General features: G+C 33.9%; 2 protein-coding genes across 3 annotated transcripts; one reads left to right on the top strand and one right to left on the bottom strand.

The window, feature by feature from the left end:
* The first annotated feature begins 383 nt into the window (after nt 1-383).
* LOC18036236 (BTB/POZ domain-containing protein SR1IP1) lies at nt 384-3,624 on the top strand. The gene is made up of 5 exons (XM_006425994.2): nt 384-879; nt 1,019-1,088; nt 1,341-1,955; nt 2,036-2,575; nt 2,913-3,624. Exons 1-5 carry the CDS (start codon nt 779-781, stop codon nt 3,456-3,458), a joined length of 1,872 nt encoding a protein of 623 aa, XP_006426057.1. The 5' UTR covers nt 384-778; the 3' UTR covers nt 3,459-3,624.
* A 1,345-nt stretch (nt 3,625-4,969) lies between these two features.
* Nucleotides 4,970-7,506, bottom strand: LOC18035928. 2 transcript variants are annotated; one of them, XM_006425996.2, is made up of 3 exons: nt 7,165-7,506; nt 5,885-6,117; nt 4,970-5,792 (listed from the first exon to the last, which is right to left on the bottom strand). In XM_006425996.2, exons 2-3 carry the CDS (start codon nt 5,963-5,965, stop codon nt 5,256-5,258), a joined length of 618 nt encoding a protein of 205 aa, XP_006426059.1. In that variant the 5' UTR covers nt 5,966-6,117; nt 7,165-7,506; the 3' UTR covers nt 4,970-5,255. The 2 variants fall into 2 exon arrangements, with proteins under 2 accessions (XP_006426059.1, XP_006426058.1); XM_006425995.2 differs by lacking the exon at nt 7,165-7,506 and having other exon boundaries at nt 5,885-6,170.
* Nucleotides 7,507-15,386: the final 7,880 nt, after the last annotated feature.

Raw genomic sequence — 15,386 nt, forward strand, 5'->3', positions numbered from 1 at the left:
TCTTTTATAATAATAGTAAAAGGGTAACCCAATTATCTATTGCCCTAATAGAAAGGCATGTAATAATAATTGTTTCGCATAAGAATAGAGACCCACATTCCATTCAGATAGCATCTGAAAGTTACCTGCTTAGATGGCTTTTTCTTTCTTATTTTGCTAATCAATAAATATTCGACAACTTTCATTTTAATGCAGTGAAACAGATACGTACAAGGAGGATGGACAAACTGATGAGACTCTTCAAAATAAATCAAGTAAGCACGGGTTAGAGATATTGGATATTCAAGCCTCTTAAGAAGTTCGTTATGATGAAGATCTTTAATTTTGTGGATGGGAATATGCGCCACGTGGAAACTCTTACCTTTGGCCGCCAATAAACATGCAACTATCTCATCTCTTCAGCTCAGCTCAGCTCATTAAGCCCACACCACACACTATTATCAACATCCTATGCTTTTATTCATCCTTCTTACTAACTCTATATATCCAAACTGCCCTTTAATTTCAACATATATTGTCGATATTATAGGACCCCCTTCTGCTGCTAGAAAACAAACCTAGTTTTGGTAATTCAATGAGATGGTGATCATTTGTGAGGCTGAAAGTGGATGGTACAGTTATTAGAACACTGATTGAGCTTTACTCTTATCACCATTGAATGTTTCTGCAGTTCAGGGTTTTATTGAACATTTGAATAGGGTCAAAAGGAAACAAAAAAGTACATGCTACTATATATCTGATGGAAAGATGAACATGACAGAGACCATCAGACTTTGCTATGTTGGATGTTGTTCAGGAAGAAGCTGCTCCCGTCACTCTGAACATGTCTAACAAGAAGAAGGAGCTTCTATCTACTGCCATGAAGAGAACTAGTGAATGGTTTGCTTCCTATCTTTGGTGTTATCTAACTTGAGCAAATTTATCTTACCTATTAAATTAAACTCTAGCTTTTATATTCTAAACTGCTTGTTTTAGAACAGAAAGGATGATATTGGAGATGGTATCTTTTCTTTCTCAGGATTTTTTCCCAGGAGATTCCTAGTGATGTCACTGTTCATGTTGGAGGAACTTCTTTTTCATTGCATAAGGTATAATTTCATCCGATCTATATTGCTTTTCAGTTCAAGTATGTTTCTACCTAACAGAATAATCAATAAGAAGACTAATTACATGGAGACTTGAACCTATCCGTTGTACTAATTCAGGGAGCTCTTGATGTTAATTTTTTTTCCACTTTGTGTTAACAAATTCTAAAAATCAAACCAATATAGAGAAGAACAGAAATCTAAAATCTGATTTGAATCTTCATCATTGGTTGTAATTTCCTACATCGATTGCAGTTTCCATTAGTCTCAAAATGTGGATACATTAGGAAGCTGGTTTCAGTATCTAGTGAAGCTGATCTTTCTGTCATTGAAATCCCTGACGTTCCGGGTGGAGCAGAGGCATTTGAGTTAGCAGCAAAATTCTGTTATGGAATTAATTTTGAAATTAACACAGAAAATGTTGCCGGGCTTAGATGCGTGGCAGAGTATCTTGAGATGACTGAGGACTATGCAGTCGGGAACTTAGTTGGAAGAGCTGAAGCCTACTTGAATGAAGTAGCACTTACGAGCCTTACAGGGGCTGTTACTGTTTTGCACAAGTCACAAGGCCTTCTTCCAATTGCTGAGAAAGTAAAATTGGTTGGCCAATGCATAGATGCAATAGCATATATAGCCTGCAAGGAAAACCAATTTTCTGGCTCCGGTAGGGCTGAGAGTGGTACTGACAATGCAATTTCTGATATGGTCTCTCATCCAAAGACCATTGTTGATTGGTGGGCAGAAGATTTAACTGTTCTGCGGATTGATGTTTTCCAACGAGTTCTGATAGCAATGATGGCAAGAGGATTTAAACAATATGCTCTTGGTCCTGTACTTATGCTCTATGCGCAGAAATCTCTTCGAGGTTTGGTGAGATCTCAACCCAAAAGTTTGATTTGTTTCTGTCTAATTGGTTAATGTGTTTGACTCGGAAGTCCTTTCTGGTGCAGGAAGTATTTGGAAAGGGAAGGAAGAAAATTGAGCCACATCAAGAACATGAGAAGAGAGTTGTTTTAGAAACAATAGTTAGCCTTCTGCCAAGGGAAAGGAATGCAATGTCTGTTAGCTTTCTTTCTGTGCTGCTGCGAGCTGCAATATATCTTGAAACAACCGTTGCTTGCCGGCTTGATTTGGAAAAGAGAATGGCCTTGCAATTAGGACAAGCTGTTTTGGATGATCTCTTGATTCCAGCCTATTCTTTTACTGGGGATACATTGTTTGATGTAGATACTGTTCATCGGATCCTGATGAATTATCTTGACTATCAAGTGGATGGCAACCGTTTGAGCTTCAGTGGGGATAATGAATATGTTTCCTCTCCACTAAGTGACATGGAACGCGTTGGGAAGCTAATGGAGAACTACCTTGCTGAAATTGCCACCGACAGAAACTTATCTGTGGCAAAATTCATCAGTCTTGCTGAGCTTATTCCGGAGCAATCACGGATAACAGAAGATGGAATGTATAGGGCCATAGATATCTACCTCAAGGTGCACTATGAGCAATTCCTTCATTTCTCAAATCTAATTTATCATTGAAAACATGGTGCTCACAGATTTTTTCAAAATCAATTTCTTCTCATTAGTCTTAGGGTATGTCTAAATTGAGGTGTTGTTCGCTTTAACCCACAATTGTTGTGGAATCAAATCATTAGTTGCCAAGTTAAAATAGGTGTTTAGTAAGTAGAAAGCCACAGCATATTTTTGGATTCACTGCTGAAATCTTAATTAGCACCCTTACATGAGTTACCTCTTACATCTTAGGTGTTAAAGTCATTTAACTGAAGTTTTTCATTTGGTCCAATAAGAATTGCTTTACGATCCACAGGCTCATCCTACTCTAAGTGACATGGAGAGAAAGAAAGTATGCAGCTTGATGGACTGTCAGAAGCTCTCCAGGGAAGCCTGTGCTCATGCTGCCCAAAATGACAGGCTGCCTGTTCAAACTGTAGTTCAAGTGCTTTATCATGAGCAACAACGCATTCGCCATGTCATGGACGGAAACCTCACGGGAGGAGATTCCCCTGCTGTTCCTTCCAAAATAAATTTATATTCCGCCGATCTCCACCCAGTATCAAATGAGCTCTCTAGTTTACGAAGAGAGAATGAGGACTTGAAAATTGAGTTATTGAAGATGAAAATGAAATTGAAGGAAATTGAAAAGTCATCTGCCAAATCATCAGCAGCCAGCAGTCCACTGGTAAACGCCCAATACTCTGCTGATAAACCACCTTTGCCTAGAAAATCTTTCATCAACTCTGTGTCCAAAAAACTTGGGCGGCTTTATCCATTTGTTCGGGCGGATGTTGTTTCACCTTCAAATCCAAAAACTCGAACTAAACCCAACAAAAACAGGCGGCATTCAATATCTTGAGAGTGGTTTGTTTCTACGCTTTTCAGGTCTCTATGAAGACTGGTTGTCAGTATTTGTTGCCTCTTTATATTTGTTGGGTTCCGTGTGATGTCAGTGTAAATAGCCTTGTTACTGTGTTTCAATAAACATATTAATTAATTAATATGCAGAAGAAGAAGTGGTCTCATTTGGTGCATATTTTCTTGGACTAGTGTTTTTCTATGGCTAAAATTGTGAAAATTTTACTCTTTCTAAAGAAAATGAACTTGCAGAACCAGAAAGGCAAAATGTTTCTTCTCTATTTAAGCACACCTGAAAGATTGCATTTCATAGGTATGCATTTGAAGGATTCTACAAAAATGAGTTTGAAGGATTAATGTTCCTTAATAATCAAGCTGGAGGCCACTAATAATCACTGGTAAGGAAGTCCTGACAAGTATTTGGCAAGTTGACATGCGACATTCCGAGCGGGTTGATCTTGCTATATTGTTCGGGGTGCCGTTTGTTTTGGGCAATTACTAAAACCACGGAGAAACTTAAACCTATTATCAGATCTTTTAGGTTTGTTTCTTCTAAGCCCTCCCGACAGATTTGGGCGAATCCCTCTGCCAAACCCAACATAATTTACTCGGGAAAAATGTAAAAAATGAATGTCAGATATATAGATATATATAGGGAGAGAGAGAGAGAGAGGAAAAAGCACACCTGAAAGTCTCAGACTAAAAAATATAATCGATGGCAAAACTGTAAGCTATCTCAAGCTAAAACACACTTTTGACGTACCGGTTGTTGGCATTAAGTGGGGTGTATAACCGAATTATTGAGTCCTTTAAGATAATGAGCTTTAGAAAAAGCAAAAATAACTCAAGGGACAGGCTAGCATATATTGCGCATATATCTTTGTCTGATGCATGCCATCATTGAACCTGTGCCGTATGAGGAATTTGAACTTTCTGAATTTAGGCATGGTTGTTCTTGAACAGGCCTTAAAAATTCAAGACGGGAATCTATTGTTTATTTTGTGGCAGGAAGAAAAAGATAAACTCTCCTGCTTCTTGTTGGTGGGGAAATTTCCTAGTTGCTAGTGCCGAGTGAAAAAAAAAAGTCGAAATAAAAAGTAGCTAGCTTGGTATTTGAGTCGCACCAATCATGTTTTGTTTGATGAAATCCAAATTCAGTATTTGCAGTGTGTCCAACCTGCTTTGATCAACAATGGCCAACTAGTCTCAGTGGCAACTGTGGATAAGTTTTGAGAGAGAGAGAGAGAGAGAGAGAGAGTTTTATGATCTCCAGTTTCTGACAATAAATAATTTCCTACATTGTCTCAACTATTGTGGAAACAGCTTAAAGCCAAAACATACAAATCTTTGTTTGCCTTTAAGACTAATGACTCTTGTTAGACAATGCTAAACAGCTACTAAATCTATTAAAATCAAGATAAGCACAATTAAGACGATAATGCAATTCTTCGGACAAAAGAAGAGACAATTTCTGTACATAAGTCATCTCAATCAATCCACTTTGACCGGATCTGAAAATGATAATCATGATGTACGATTATAATTGATTAGAGATTATAAAGAAATATTAAATCAAAAGATGTAAATATAATGGGTTTTGCAAGCCACAGAAACAAGAAATTTTTACACTAGACTCCGTCACCCATTATACTGGAAACTAATAAGCAGAGAGATACCACACAATTAAACATCAATCATAAAGTTAGTCGATAGGAAGAAATCTAAAATGCTTTCGTATCGACTTAGTCGATAGGAGGAAATCTAAAATGCTTTCGTATCGACTTAGAAAAATTCATTTTCAAGTAATGTTGAGGCTCAAAACTTGCAATAGCCAAGCAGGCTGCTGCTGTTCTATTCTTTCCTGCTGCTTCAATATTTCTTCTTTCTTTAAAATGTCAGGAACCCGAACAAGCCCCAATTCGGTGCCTGCTATTACTTCTCTTGCTCTTATATTTGTCCTGTTTATGTGGCTAGATCCAGTGGAAGAAGAAGAGAAGCTTGCTCCAGAATTAGAAGACGTTCGCGTCGTCTGTGGTTTCTTCCTTCTCCTGGTGTAATTTGTTGGTCCGAGTGTCAGCTGAATCTCACTTTCATCTATAATCTCTAGCATTCCATCACCATTTGACTCGGGGATGTACATGTCTGCAGGCTGCTCGAGGTCAAGCATCATGTTTGGCTTGTGTTGTGTGTTATGATGCTGATTAGCCTGTATGATACTGATTCCGTTTCTTGATGATGAGTTCCACAATTCTTGGCTCCGTCCATTAGACCTGCTGCTTTCAATGTTCTTCATCAATATCTTTTGGATTCGATATAGACGATGAAGTTCATATACCTGTTACATCATTTTCAAACTTAGAATCATACTCATATATGTTCAAATCCCATTTTGTAGAAACAAATAAATTAAACCCACAAAAAAGGTACCTGCTCTTTGAAAGTTTTTTCATGCATTAGCATGGCCCTTCTCATGAATTCCTTGTCGTATGGGTTAAGAAGCTTCTCCATTGACGCTTGATTTAATATCCGAAAATACACTCAACAAATTATTGAAGTCAAATATCCTTGTTTCTCAGCAATAACTTATGCTAACAAAAATGCCTCTTCATCGATCACAGATAATCAGATATCCTCCCCTCACCATCACAGCTCTACTTTACCTGTAACATGGCATATATTATTACAAAGACTAAACAATAACAAGTATCTTTTCGTTACTCAAAGAAACTAAAAAGGAAAAACCAAGAAAGGATCTTGGACGCTTTAATGATTTTCTAATGTGCTATTATAACATCAACTGTTTTTCTTATGATTTGTCTGTTAGTTCAGTACTTGCTTTAATTTCCATCCATAATTCACTCATTTTGGGCCACAATAATAACTGCACATCAAAATATCTTCCTGTGTATGCTCTATGCCTTGACGTTACATGTGTGTGGTATATGCTTATCTCATGTATCTTACTTCGTCCCTGTGCTTCTTTGCAAAGAAGTGGAAGTCGTTGAAGTATGCAATAAGTGAAAATTGAAAAATAGGACCACAGTGTCGTTTTAAAAGAATGGCAGTAACGACAAGCCATTCACCGGTCGTTCGTTTATAACCAGAAGATAATAGCCGTTCACTTAGTAGGTTGGCAAGATGACGGATTGGTCACCACTCAGCATGAACTTACTTTCTCACTCGCCTAAGCAATTACTTAGCATCGTATAAATAGCTGTAATTATTAACCCAATTTAATTTAACCACAACTTGCGGAGGATTTTCTCCTGGATTTGAGGAATACATATTTTCTGTTGAAGAGCTAGACATGGTTATTAATCTCTAAAATACTTGGATTAAATTTGTAATCAACTTCATGCATGTTTCATATTTATTAATTGTGGTATTAAAATGAATCTGTGGTTCTTTGTGATTCACTGATATCAAACTGCAGTACAAAAAATGATGGGAATTGCAATCTCTATGCAAAATTACATTTATTTTACGTACAACTTAAAATTGCCAGTTCAAAGTTTTCCTGAGATGCAGATCACTAAACAAGAAAACCTCTATTCTTGAAAATCATACAAAACAATTTTTGTTAACTGCAAAAAGACTTGATTAGAAAGAAATAAGAATTATCACTATCAGAATGTTCCTTAAAGCTGAAGGAAAAGAGTTACATGCAGAAAATTTAACAAATTAAGAATAGATAAGAATATTCTGACCTGTAACTGTAAGAGTATGTCCAAGAGCCAGATATGATGAGGATGGAAAAGAAGAAAAAGAACAAGAAGCTCTTTCAAGAAAAAGTAAACAACGAGCCGAGCTTCCCTCTTGCACTTCAACTTAAGTAAGAGATATAGCTTTGCTAAATAGAGGAAGAGCTTGCAGAGCGAGTCACATTCTCCATCAGTATATACTGCAGAAGAAAGAATAAATTAAGACTGATGAGAAGAATTTAAGATTCTCTATTTCACACAGAAACCAAAGTGTGTGTTGTTGCATCTGGGGTTTGGGGCGTGCCAAACAAATCCCAGTGCCTTAGCCAATACCGTTCAAGTTTTGTGAAAGAGATGCCCCAGACAGGTCCAGCAGAGCAGATATGTTAAACTATATATAAATTAATAACTATAATATTTATTCATTCATTCATTGATAATACATTAATATTTTACTCTCTTTTTCTTTTCAAGAAAATAAATAATTCAGGATCTAAATTCTAAATATATGGACTTGTTGAGGATCACAAGGGCTTACATTGCCCCAGACAACCATCAAAGGAACAGCTTAGCCAGTTAAGGTGAATCACATGCACCCAAGAATTGTATATCACTAGTAACAGTTGTCTCAATTATATACTACATATTATCTCTTGGTCCACATTAATATTTTGAACCCAACTTAAGGTGGCATCTCCTGGCCCGCCGACAATTAGATCACGACCGTACGATAAAATGTGGGCATCTCTTGGAACAGTCCAAATTTCAAAAGCTAAACACTAAACTCAAATCAACAGTGTGCAGAAACTTTGAACCTTTGATCAATTATTATATTGAAGAACAATAAGGTCTCTAATCATAAAAATTATATTTACTTAGATTATATGGTAATCAACACATGGTTTAAAGATTTCTCAATGCCAAGCTAATGACAAAAGCAGCTGTAAATTTAATTTTCTCAGGGAAAACTTCATAAAAGCAGTTATATTTGGTCTATACAATATTTGATATAATTAGATGGGTCTATGCTGTTGGGTTCATTAACCATGATTTCCAGAGAAGAGGCAGCAAAATGATTATGGCAGTTAAATGACCATGTGAGTGGGGGTATTAGAGAAATCAATCAATCATAATACGAGATCAAATGGTCCAGAAAAGTGGACCCGAGAAATGGAAAAAAGATGGTACACATTAAATGTACTTGTATAAACTTACACTACTAAATATGTATATGAGTAGGAACAGAATCATAATATACGGCATATGGGTTGATCAGATCATTAGATCATAAGATCTTCTTTTTTTTATTAAGAATAAGAAAACTTAAAGTGTTAAAAGCTGTTTGTCATTTTTATGTTGTATCTCTGAACACAGAGAGAAAGAGAGAGAGTGTGTGCAGATCACAGACTGTGTAACTAGATGATCCAAGTTAAAAGATTTTGAATTTGGCTTAAAGAATATCAACATTAAAGAATATCAAAATTTGGGGGGGGGGGGGGAAAAAAAAACAGAGCCGTGTCGGCTCATACTTATCAAGAAAGGATGATCACTCAACTCACATGCTAGTTAGGTTACTGTGTCAACACTAATTGATATTGCAAATTGCAAGAAAAGTAAAACAAAGGAGAAGGGGAGGGGGGGGGGGGGGGGGACTGGGACTGGGGCTGGGAGAGTGACATGGAAGCACGCGTTGCCGGTGTGGGGAGGTGCAGCCGTATGGAATGGTGGGTCCGAACTGGTGTGCTGAGAAAAGGCTGAGCCAAGGCCCCCCTGTGCTGTTTTTGGTCCCACGCTGTAAGAGATATATCGAATTGAATAATTAACCATATGAATAAAATTTATTTGAATTCAAATAAAATAACTACAGATCAATTGAATATCAGTCACAGCACTTGAGTTAACAGTGCAAAGTATGTTTCTCACCACTCGTGCTACAAGAGTTGGGAACAGGCTAGCTACCTAGCTTAGCTTCATTAGTAGGGGAATCTGGTTGCCGCCCGCCATGCCAAATAGCAGGTCCCTGTTGCTGTTGATGTCGGTGTCCATTTTGCATCTTTCAGCAACTCAGTGAGCAGATCGAGCACGCATGAAATTTTAGAGTCTTTCGTTAGAATTATAATCTACACATTCTCCTACAGTTGCTACATTACTGCTCACTGTAATCGGTTCCTATTTTTATATTTACGTTACACCTACGTACTCTCAATCTAAACTTTTTTATCGTAAGTTTTGTTTTTTTTGTTTTTTTATCTTAACCACGAGGTACCTTAGGGAGGACCCCAACTGTGAGAGACATCTTTAAGTCCGTACCACAACTTAAAGTAGAAGTTCCTGCTCAAACCGGGGGGCACAAATTCTCCCAACAAATGCGACTTTTATGCGATTCGAACTGGGGAGCAAACTCAATCAAGCCACTTAAGGGGATTCTATTGCCAGTGGAGCCAACACTTTGTTGGTATCGTAAGTTTTGTAATGGCAAAAGATTTTCAAAGAGTCACGGGGTCTCTCAAATATATTTCCTTTAATTTCCTCGATTTAGATTTTATTTGGGATTGAGACAAAACGTAACTTTTAAATTATAACTGTGAAAAAAATTATAATTATGAAATAAAAGTTAATAGTATTTAATAATTATAATATTTAAATAATAATTTTAATAAAATTATTAAAAATACAATAGATTTTTTTATCAAACAAGAAAAAAAATTATATTAATATAACTTCAAAGTTACAGCAATTAATATTTATAAAAAAATTTAATGCCCAATCTCAAATTCCAAATAGGACCCTATTATCTTTTTAATTTTTTTTTTATTTCAAAAACCTTACTATCTTTTTAATTTCAAAACATAGAGAGGTGGAGAAAATCCAAATAAATCTTTTTACCGTCCGCCGTCCTCAAGATTTATATCCCCAATTTACTTTGAAGCCCAAAGCATTCCAGATCACTTATGAATTTAAATTACACCTTTTTCTTTTCAGAAAATTACATCTGCATATTTAAAATGAGAAAATTTCTTAGAAGATACGATGTTAGATCATTACAAACATCGAAAGTTAGATATGCTTGCATGTGGATCACACGTTTTAGATGCATAATTGAGACTAATTGACTTGCCATACCCTTCTATCTTCGGTTATTTGGTCATTCTATAACAAAACAAAATTTCGTGGTGCTTGATTGGTGATTTGAAAAAAAAAATTTTAATAAAATTTCATAGATATTGAAAATAGTAACAACATTTTCTTATTTGTCGGTGCGTATTATAAATTATTCGTTAGAATTAGGGCTAATTTTAGATTATTTCCTTAATAAAATGACGATATTAAAAATATTTTCTAAAATTAAAAACAAAATAGTAATGGAAGTTTACCTAGAGTAAGGGTCAATTTGGTAAAGTTATAGTTTTTAAATAATTATTATTTTTTATATTGTAAAAATAATTAATTGTAAAAAAAAATTATTAAATATTTTGTAAAATTTGTTTATAAAAATATTAACAATCGTATATTTTTGATAAATTCTACTGTTAAGCTATTGTGGACATCATATTAAGTAAATTTTATTTGACATTTATTAATATGTATATATGAATTTTTTTATTGTGTTTATATAATAATTGAAATTACTTTTAAAATTTAAACCTTAAACTATTCAAATTACTTTTAAACCTTAAAAAAAAAAAAATCCCAGGCCCTAAATAAGATAAGATTAGGTAACCATTTTCTTCATAGCCAGTCTGCAATCTTGCTAATAACAAATAAACTGAATCAGAAGCATGACTTGACTCCCGATTAACTTGCATTGGATATTGAGACGTGGCTAAGACATGCTGCATATTCTTTAATATAGCCTCTTTCTGCAATTGAAAATATAAAAAATCACGACAATCTGTCGCCATAAATTATTGGTTCCTTTCATAATCACGAAGTGAATCATGAGCCATCGGTAGTACTAAATTACTATTAATTTGAGATTAGTTATGCTTAATTTATGATAACAATGTTAATGATGACCTACTATGGAATCTCGATTCTAAAACAATAAAATAAGTTCTCTTAAGTCTTTGGGTTAGAAAAATAATGTAATTTAACGTACCGAAGTGACCCAACTACCGTTACTCCCTTAGTGGAGGAACACGAGGCGCCATTTTGCCATTAGGCATTCATAACTGCATTCCTAGGACTTCACGCGTAAGCCAGAGTCTTGGTGGAAATATCATGAATTGGTTGATCGGATTTATTTTGTTAAATTTATGGATCTTTTTTTGTCACATAAAATGGAAAAAAAAAAAAAAAGAGTTAAAAGATGATTTTGTAAAGATAATTTAATATAATTTGGTGAATAATTCTCATGTGAAGGAGTCATTGACTCATTGTCTTAGTAAAATGAGGATTTAGCTAAACACTAATTTTAATGTAATATTTTTATTTTTTAACTACATAGAAATTCTCTCTCTTCTTGACATAATAAAATTGTTAATGAAAATTGGTTTTGAAACGTTTCAACATTTGTCACTGCACCCCCAACTATTTCAAGAAAGTCCAAATGAGCTCCCAAATCGTGATTTTCAGTCGTTAATTCAAACTATAAATGGGCAAAATTGTAGTGAAGTATTAAGAAATTCAAAAGAAATTTGTCGAAACATTTGGTACCAGCCAAAAATAACCCTTTACAGGAAAAAAATAATAAAAAAAAGGGAAAATATCCACCGTCCACCTATTTTTTACACCTTTTTCAAAAATACACAATTCCTTCATTTTTTAGCTGGAATCCACCTAAAGTTACATTTTTTTTCACTTTTCCACTTCCGTTTGGAGTCCGTTAAGAAAACTAACGGAAACTTTAAAAAATGACCATTTTACCCCCAAAACGAAAATTACAATTTCACCTTAAAAATTACAAAAAATAATTAGATTAAATCTAATTATTTTCCCCATCGGTCAATAAATAAATTAATTCCATAACCATCAAATACATGTTTTTTTTTAAATATATCTATAATTAGAATGCTAAATTATAACAATAGTATTAAAAATAGCCCAATCTCACAAATCATCAATTGAATTTAAGATAAGTAGAGTTTTATTATTAATTGAGTTATAATCTCTAGTAGTTAAGATTTTTTTGTACTTCATTAAAGTACCAATAATGATAAATAAATTAATTCCATAACCATCAAATACATGTTTTTTTTTTAAATATATCTATAATTAGAATGCTAAATTATATCTATAATTAGAATGCTAATTTATAACAATAGTATTAAAAATAGCCCAATCTCACAAATCATCAATTGAATTTAAGATAAGTAGAGTTTTATTATTAATTGAGTTATAATCTCTAGTAGTTAAGATTTTTTTGTACTTCATTAAAGTACCAATAATGATATTCATCATTAAATCTTATTATTTTTGGTATTTTTTAAGGTGAAATTGTAATTTTCGTTTTGGGGGTAAAATGGTCATTTTATTAAGTTTCCGTTAGTTTTCTTAACGGACTCCAAACGGAAGTGGAAAAGTGAAAAAAAATGTAACTTTGGGTGGATTCCAGCCAAAAAATGAAGGAATTGTGTATTTTTGAAAAAGGTGTAAAAAATAGGTGGACGGTGGATATTTTCCCTAAAAAAAATCTATTACATTGTTGCTTGCAAGAAAGTTCCTACTTTTGTCCTCTTTTTTTCCCCGGCTTGAAAATAACTCAATTTTCTTTCTTTCAAGGAGAAACATAAATTTCTTTAATGGTCCACACAAAAAGAGAAGCATGGTCCCGGCCCATTACGAAATTCAAGTCGAAAATAGTACATCTTTAGAAATTCTTCCAATTGAACACTATATATGTTATTTTCAACAGACATCATAAGTTGATAACGTCACCCAAAAAAAATAATAATAAAAAAAATAGTAGATGCTTTCTTGGCAGTAGTAGTAGCACAAACCATGATAGCATTGGACATTAGCTTTCTCCGAGGCCAATGTGGGCTCAATTTTTTTCACTAGACTTTGTGATAAGCTCGAGCAGGCAGGTATTATTATGTCAAGCATCATTTGTCTCCATGCACAACCCACAACATTTTTTTCCTTTCTCACGCTTTACTGAGCCACACATTTTTTTCTAAAGATCATCTTCAATTAGACTCACAGTTTTAGAATTTAAGATTCGAGTATGGGACCACCTGCAATTATAGTTCATGCCTGAACGTCAAAGTTTCGTTGAAATAGATTGGTTCGATTCATGAGAATAGGTTAAATTAGAATGTCAATCGTGTAAATAGAAAATGGCAATTAACATGTATAATTAGTTCACCGATTTTGACTAAGTCCTTTTGTTAGGCCGTTAGCTAATTGACTAGTTGGTATTATTTATATCACCATTTAATTCTTATTCCGTGCGTATTTACCATTGCTATTAACTGTCATACTTAAAGTGTTGCATAGTTTTTAGAATGGAAAATATTCTAATATCATTAGTCTTATAAAATGGTTATCTAAAAGGTTAATATGTAATACATATTTTTTCTATAAACAAAAAAAAAAAAAGATTAATAACACATGTAGCTTATCATATAAATTAATAAAATTAAGGTTTTGTATAATATCAGTATAACATCATCAGTCTTATAAAATGATCATCTAAAAGGTTAATATATAATACATATTTTTTTTTAAAAAAAAAAAGATTTATAACACATGTAGCTTATCATATAAATTAATAAAATCAGTTCTTTCATATGGGTTCGGCCTTTGTATTGGTGTAGACAATTTTGTTGCATATTACGTTTATATACGGTTGAATAGATAAGCAGTTATGCACACAGTCTCTCATACGACTGTGATTAATTACCAAATTAACACAGAACATATGATATTAATAGCATTCGTAAAAGGAAAGAGAGAAAAAATACATTGTCGCTGCCAAATAAATTTAGAAAAAAAAAAATGAATGAATCAGTTGACCGTTTTTGAACGTACTTCTCCAGGGGATCCTGCTTTAGTCATTTTGGAACCTCTTCAACTATTATGTCCAATTGGGTTGTCGGCCCAATTGGTTTGCTCGGGCTTACATTCTTTTATCTCTTATCAAGATTCAAGAATGACGTAATTATCAATTTACCAATTGTGAATTGTCAAACTGACACACAGTCAAGAATGTTTTGATGATGTTCGTTTTACAATTGATTCAGATACAGCCACACAGGTGCCATAATGCAGCACGTTGAAAGATAAAAAGTGCATTGTTAACACATTTATTTTTCTCGGACGCAACCAGCTTTTCATGGCACGCTTCTCGCAGTTGAACTTGAATAGTATAGTAATTTTCATACCGCCTAATTTAATTACAAATGTGGTCGCTCATCGCTCATCTCCAAATGAGAAATCACTTGCTGAGAACAACTTTTTTCCCAGAAATCGTTGACAAGAATATGCGAACCAACAAGAACCATTCTTTCCAAAATGCGAAGAATTTGCAGTATCACTTCAAATTCAATCAGATCTTTCTTTACCTCTTTTTTGGTAAAAGTTTCCACTAGCAAATTAAAACTCTTTCTAAGCTTTTTAATTCCGTTTAAGAAAATCAAGCTCTCTCCCCCACTCTATTTCCGGTGCTAAATCAAGGACGCAAGCTATGCTCCCGAAATTAGTTTTGATTTTTACGAAACAGCTTGACAGATTTACTAACTTCTTAGCTGGCCTTGGAAAACCTTGTGTTAGTTTTTAATAATTAAAAGATCCGTGTCTAAGTTGGACGCTTACACGGTTGCAAAGGCATACATCTACCAATAGCTGGCATCCCCAGGATTCCTCCTATTTCTGACCCACTTTTTTAAAAAATAGATGACCTTGTTCATGAAATAAATTATTATTATTTTTAGTATTATATAACAACTTTTTTAGTTGGTATCTCCTCCCTTATTCATAAGGTGAAGGGTTTAAGACTCTCATATTTATGAATGTAAAAAGTTTTTTCATTCTTTTTTATTTGAAAAGACAGATTTTCATTATTTATTATTAGGAAAAATTACTATTTTTCCATCCTATAGATGGCAAACGGACAAAATTAATATAATATTTTGAAACCCACCATTTTTACTTCCCAAGTTTTCAAAAAAATTATTTTCACACATTGTTGTTGAATATATTGTTGAATATATGTAAAATGGTGATTTTATCCTTATAATGTAATTTAATATTACGATGCACATTATTTTTCGGTAATAGTTAGATAG

Source organism: Citrus clementina, unplaced genomic scaffold (assembly GCF_000493195.1).
Source record: "Citrus clementina cultivar Clemenules unplaced genomic scaffold, Citrus_clementina_v1.0 scaffold_7, whole genome shotgun sequence".
In the NCBI taxonomy this organism is placed as follows: Eukaryota; Viridiplantae; Streptophyta; class Magnoliopsida; order Sapindales; family Rutaceae; genus Citrus; species Citrus x clementina.